The sequence below is a fragment of the Loa loa genome (genome assembly GCF_000183805.2).
Source record: "Loa loa unplaced genomic scaffold supercont3.391, whole genome shotgun sequence".
Classification (NCBI taxonomy): domain Eukaryota; kingdom Metazoa; phylum Nematoda; class Chromadorea; order Rhabditida; family Onchocercidae; genus Loa; species Loa loa.
In genome coordinates, this window is record NW_018108571.1 from 33,420 (window position 1) to 39,777 (window position 6,358).

A 6,358-nucleotide genomic window follows, 5' to 3' on the forward strand; every position below is an offset into this window, starting at 1 on the left:
CGATCTTTTTTTTTCTTTTTATTCCCAATTTTAATATAGTAATAATCAACGCTATAAATAAAATTAGGTATGAATTTTTCTTTTTCTTTTTTTTTTCCTTATTTACTTCAGATAAATTTATCAATTGCCGGACATGATATTAATCATATGCTAATTGATTGCACATATCAATCAGCTAAATGTAGTGCAAAAATTTCACCAGGTAATATGATAATATATCACTATGTGATTATTGATAACTAATACGATCTGATCATTGATAATTAATGCAATCTAACTTATAATATTTTCACGTACTTTACGTATGAAATTTTAAAATTACGTGACAAACTATTCAGCATAATTATATATTGAAGCTATTAGTAGTTATAAGTAAATTAATTGCACGAAGAAAAAAATTTATTTCAAAGAAAAAAAAACAATGATATGATTATTTCAGATTTAATTTGATTAGAAACAATGAAATGATAATTTTAAATTTAATTCAGTTGAAAAAATAAATGATATGATAATTTCAGATGGGAACATGGAGTATACGGTAATTGTTATACATTTATAGCAACAAATCAGCAGTATCATGGATTTGTAGGACCATTATATGGTTTATCATTAACACTATATGTTGCTGATAATGAATATCTTGCCAGACATTCACAGGGTTCCGGTTTCAAAGTACGATTTCATTTCTTATCTTATACGGAATCCGTTACACTATAATTATTATTTGGCTATCTTTTTTTTTTTTAAATTAACCATAACCGTGTATTGTTTTATTACTTTTGTAAATTTTATAAAAACGAAAAAAAAAACTTTCAGGTAGAAATACATCCTGCTGAATATATTCCATTTCCGGAAGATAAAGGTTTTACAATATCACCAGGTGTTATGACATCTGTTGGTGTATGTAATTAATAATTATTTTGAATAATTTTTTCATATTTTTTAATTTGCTTAAATTTATATGAGAAATAATTGAACAAACTTTGGGGGTTTAAATTTCATTAAAATTAAATTTAAAAAAATTTTAAATTATCAAAAAAATTTATTTTAAGATTAAACAAATGCGAGTTACACGAATGCCATTACCATATGATGGAACAGATTGTGGTGATTTTGGTGATAACATTGAAAATGATGGATTAAAATGGTTTGTGCAATATTTCATTTGGTAATTATATCAACAGAAAATTTAATTAATTAAAATTAATTCTAAAAATTTGCATATAGCAAAGTGTGCAAAAAAAAAAACTGAAAAATGTTAAAAATAAAATTTCAACAAAAATATTTTCAATAAAAATTTTGTTATAACAAAAAAAAAAAAAAATATTTGATGCTTAATTTTACTCAAAATTTTATATTTCAAATTTCTTTTCATCTAAATCATTAAATGATTTTCATGCCTAAAATAATGATCCATGTTAAGTATAATTAATTTTCCTACAAATTTCTCATCATTATTTGCAAATATCATCCAGCTAGCTAATTTCGATACTTATATTTTTCTTGAACAAATCATTTTTTAATTAAAAAAAAAAAAAATTAATTTAGTTTTAGGTATTATTATACGAATAATTGTATTTGATTAAGTAAATAATTTTGTTTCTTTCAGGATGAATGCATCGTTATATCATAAAAGATAAGTAATCTCAGTAATAATTCCATTAATTAAATTATCTAATTATGATAAACGAAAGAGAAAATCAATAAATATGAATATTACTAATTGATCGTTATTTATGTCCTCAATATATTCTCGAAAATAATCGCTTGCATATCAATGATTAATTCGATAAATTTAATTTCGAATATCCAGAAATATTTTTAAAACTACAACAATTCTAAGGGAATTAGCAGAATTTATAAATCTAAGAAAATTGCTATAATTTCAATTGATTGTTAATTAATTTTAATTAATTTATCCTTGTTTTAGATATCATGATGCATTAAAAGCAGTAGGAAATATTGGTATGATAAATTATACAACACAAGCCTGTATGAAATCTTGTTATCAGAAACGTTTAATTCAGGTTATTGTCGTAAAAAGAAATTTAAAAAGAAAAAAAAAATCGAATACTTTTTTTTTTGAATGAAAAATGAAATGATTTGCAGATAATATACACTAAACGATCTCGAAAATATAGTATAATTTGATTATCAATTGAGAATAAATTGTGATAAAGTGATAGTTATCATAAAAAATTATCATAATTATGAATGTAATTTCAAACAGGATTGTAATTGTGTGGATCCAAGTTTTGTCACTCGTGATGATATTCGCACATTCTACGCTACAGGTGATAGTCAACCAACTGCATGCGATGTTACACTACAAATGCAATTTGATTGTGTTAGAAGAGTTAATTTTCTTTTCCACTTTGTTTTTTGAAATTCATTTTAATTTTAATACAGTAGTGCAGTAATTGGATATTTAATTTCTGATATAATGCAAAATAAGTGCTAAAATATCACAGAAATGATTGCTTGCTAAATTATCTAACAATGATGGATGGAATTATATCGCCCATATTTATGATAGCAAATTTCCTTCATTTTATTTTAAAGTTAATATGTTATTTTGTAAAAAAATCCCGTTAGTTGTCTATCAAAATATGATACATTTTGATTATTAGTGAGGACAAATTGTAATAAAATAATCAAAAAGCAGAAAAAAAAAAACTGAAGTAGATGAAAATGATTAAATTCGAAATTTAAACAGTATAAAAAATTGGAATGAAATGTTAGAAATTTTCAAAGTTTTTAGTCAATGGAAAATTCGACTAAGAGTGGCTTCTGTGAGAAAGAATGTCCACAACCATGTCACGAACAGGGTTACATATCACGTGTAACCACATCATTATGGCCTCGTACAAGTTATTATAATCGTATCAAAGATCTCTGGGAACGACAATTTCCATCCATGGAAACAATACGTGAAGCACGTGAAGCTAGAACTAATTTAGCAAAACTTGAAGTATATTATGAAGTAAGCTTAAACTTCTGAACTAGTACATATTCGATGCAAAAATTTAGTCTGCAATCATTTCATGTCCATAAAGAATTGCATACTATCTATCCAAAATAGGATATTCTATGCCATCGAATTAGAATACGAAAACTGATCGAATATTCAAAACGGTTGTTATCTTTGATTAACAAGACAATAAAAACAACTGTTTAATTCGGAATACCTTCAGGAACTGAATTATGAATCAGTAGTCGAATCACCATCACAGGATGTTTGGGATCTTTTGTCAAATATTGGCGGTACCTTGGGTCTCTATGTCGGTATGTCTTTTCTGACAATTGGTGAATTTATCGAACTGTTCTTCAGATGTATCGCACTTCCACACAAAAGAATTTACAGTGTTTAAGTTCTTCTGCTGAACGATTGTAAAAATTTGCTTATTCAGCTAATAAATGAGGTAAAAATTCTGAATTTGTAACTGAACTTTGATTTTATTAGTACAATAGCATCAAAATAAGTAAAGAAAGTGGGTGAATTACAGTGCTTCACTAACTGTGAGTGTCTATTCTGACATGCCGCATTGTCTAGAGAGCTGTACATGGGATATCACGTGGTTCTGTTGGAAACAATTCTATCGCTAGCTCCTTTCCCTCATCGCCTAACAGAAAAATCCCCACTATCCCTTAAATCTCGAATCAAAATTTCGACAATGAGATTCCAAAATTTCGGACAAATAAGGAATTTCAGCACTTTAGTGTAGCAGCAAAAATGACAAATACAGTGAACTTCAAAACTTACGAACCTTATGAAAATTTCCAAAACTCGAAAAATTTTAACAAATTCATGTAAGTTAAATACAGACTATTCTTCGGTACAAAAGACAAAGAAGTCCACAGTTTAATCAAAACCACGCTTATTTCGACTCTTGTGATATCCACTCATTTGCTTTCGATATTCTTCGTACATATCTGGTTTTGAACCAACACCACGAAACTGATCCATAGTATCCCGAATTTCACCACCAGGTATCGGTTCCTCAATACCCTAAAAGGGTATTTTTTATACTTTCCCAACATACACAAAAAATATGGACGAATGAGAAAAAAAAAGCTTTCAAGATCTAATCACCTGTCTGTCGGCGCCTAAACCACCACCTTGCCAACCCATTTTTGCTAACAGCTGTGCACCTTTGTTCGTAGAACTTAATCGCGGTGGAGGTCCAGATGGTGGAATACTGGAAAATTTCATTAGTGAAACCACAAGCGATTATAAATCATAATAAATAATGTTGAGGAATAACCGGAATGAGGCATGGAACATGAACATAATAAGCTTCGACCAAGCTATTCAGTAAACCATGAACATCCTGATATTTTGATAAAATAATATAAAATGATGTTCTTACAATTTTGGAGTAGGACTTCGACTGCCAATTTGTTTCTGATTTCCAAATGAAGGCCGTGTATCGGGAGAAGTACTTCGTGAATCAGAACGCCTCCGTCGTCTCGATGAATCTGATCGAGATCTGCTACGACGATGCCTGGATCACATATATAATTGAAAAATTTTTAAAAACCTAATAAATTTTGAGAAGAGAAAAACAACGTTTATCATGACCACCTTGAATTCGAACGTGATAAAGATCGAGACCGAGATCGAGAGCTAACACTTCCACTCGACCTCGAATGACTACTTCTTGACCGTCTCCTTCTTGATCTATCACTTGAATAAGAACTCGATCGGCTGCTTGATGAATCAGATGAACTCGATCGATGATGGCTTCTAAAACATCCATTCATGTGTAAGAGGTATTCAAGTAGCATATGATCAAAAGTAGGGCAGAAGTGTATATGAAAAAAGACAATCTCTGAAAAATATGGAAAAAAAAACTGTCCATTTTAGTTCTATTTCATTATTCACTTATTCATTTTCAAAACAAAAAAGGATTCCAATTCTTGTTTATAGTAGAATCAAACAATATATTTTGCAAATATTGCGATGAAAATACGATATGTCACATAGACTTAATTCTCATAGTTTTCTTATACTGCTTTTTTACGAAGCATTGTATAAATATAATGTATACTGCTATGACAAAATCATGAAAATCTCCACATCCAACTTATCCATAAAATTTTCATAAGCAGAAATAAGCACTAATCATATCAGTACCAACCTTGAAGAAGAACATCTATAATTTCGCTTCTCATCTTTTTCCTCATCGTTTTCCTCGATATAGACATTTTCAATCGCATCTTCTAACGTCTTCCCCTCTGCTTTCAATTCTTCCTCCACTTTTTTCTTTATTTCATTTTTCTTCGCATAATATTCGAATAAACCGTGACGTTCCCAACCATCTCTAAAAAAGCGGAAAAAAAAATGGCAAATAATTTAAATTCCCAAACGGTTAGTAGGAGCAACTGCTACACTTCACTAAATCAACAAATCTTCCTTTTTCTAATGCGTACGTCACATACGCAATTTTTATAATGCAGTAGTTGCAATCTACTTTTCGGGAATTACATACTATGTGCCAAATGTGTCATAGCTATTGGAATTTTTTCACATTTCATTCTAAAAGCTTCACTTAAAAATTATGCAAAACTGTAGGAATATTAGAAAAACTCACGTATCTCTTTGATTTTCCACGTTTTGCGGGGCATAAAAAGCATCCATGGCTCGTAATAAGCGCTCAGTTGGTGGAATTGGGGGTGGAAGACGTAATTTTGATACTACGACAGGCTTGTACTGGAAAAATCCATGAATTAGATAAAATACATCAAATAATCCAGCTCTATCCCACTAAAATTTTCTGCATGCTATATTTTTTTCTATTTTTCTATCCTTCATATTATAGAAATTATTTAACGCCAAAAGTTTGAAGCAATGCGAAAGGTAACAAAGATGGGAACTGAAAACGTCACCAGTACATCTTCCATTTCAATCAGTGGCATCATCATGCCCGCGGGTAACTCGTAATAGGGTACGCTTGGAATTAAAGCTGTATCATCAAACATCTGTAAGAAACGAATATGAGGCAGCTGAAGTGATAATTTTGACCGATAAAAATGAAAGAAACTTTACAATATCAACAAAATAACTCAACATTCTACATTACATCGAATAAGAATCTGGGGAACACCAAAGGCGTGAAACTGAGATAACAGCATCTTAAATAATCTATGAAATCTATCACAACTTACATTCTGCGGTGGAGGCCCAAAAACGGGAGCTTGCGAAGGAACACGAAATGGAGGACGAGCTGTTTGGACTTCACTCTCATTTTTACGATTTTTATTCTGTAAACCAGTGTTGAATTCGTCGTCATCGTAAATAACATATGATGGATCATCTTCATCAGGCCGGGCATGATATATATCTGAAAGTTATGAT

General features: G+C 30.0%; 3 protein-coding genes across 3 annotated transcripts in view; 2 read left to right on the forward strand and 1 right to left on the reverse strand.

Annotated features, from left to right (window-relative positions):
• The window catches only part of LOAG_18598 (hypothetical protein), a gene marked incomplete at both ends in the record, with an annotated part of 3,147 nt that extends 1,507 nt beyond the window's left edge, over positions 1-1,640 (forward strand). The window contains 5 exons of the mRNA XM_020451260.1: positions 112-202; positions 560-672; positions 817-900; positions 1,053-1,147; positions 1,610-1,640. Of these exons, the coding sequence (XP_020304972.1) occupies positions 112-202; positions 560-672; positions 817-900; positions 1,053-1,147; positions 1,610-1,640 (414 nt within the window). The remainder of the gene's footprint in view (positions 1-111; positions 203-559; positions 673-816; positions 901-1,052; positions 1,148-1,609) is intronic.
• Positions 1,641-1,967: 327 nt separating this feature from the next.
• On the forward strand, positions 1,968-3,441 carry LOAG_11645 (hypothetical protein; the record flags this gene model as incomplete). Its single annotated transcript, XM_020448390.1, has 4 exons — positions 1,968-2,027; positions 2,231-2,356; positions 2,762-2,983; positions 3,195-3,441. The coding sequence occupies 4 exons, from the start codon at positions 1,968-1,970 to the stop codon at positions 3,369-3,371; spliced, it is 585 nt and encodes a 194-aa protein (XP_020301463.1). The 3' UTR covers positions 3,372-3,441.
• A 371-nt stretch (positions 3,442-3,812) lies between these two features.
• LOAG_18599 (calcium homeostasis endoplasmic reticulum protein) overlaps positions 3,813-6,358 on the reverse strand; it is a 7,237-nt gene continuing 4,691 nt past the window's right edge. The window contains exons 10-16 of the mRNA XM_020451261.1: positions 5,890-5,982; positions 5,595-5,713; positions 5,142-5,324; positions 4,586-4,747; positions 4,371-4,505; positions 4,094-4,199; positions 3,813-4,009 (exon numbers count right to left, since the gene is read on the reverse strand). Coding sequence (XP_020304973.1) covers positions 3,863-4,009; positions 4,094-4,199; positions 4,371-4,505; positions 4,586-4,747; positions 5,142-5,324; positions 5,595-5,713; positions 5,890-5,982 — 945 coding nt within the window. The 3' untranslated portion in view covers positions 3,813-3,862. The remainder of the gene's footprint in view (positions 4,010-4,093; positions 4,200-4,370; positions 4,506-4,585; positions 4,748-5,141; positions 5,325-5,594; positions 5,714-5,889; positions 5,983-6,358) is intronic.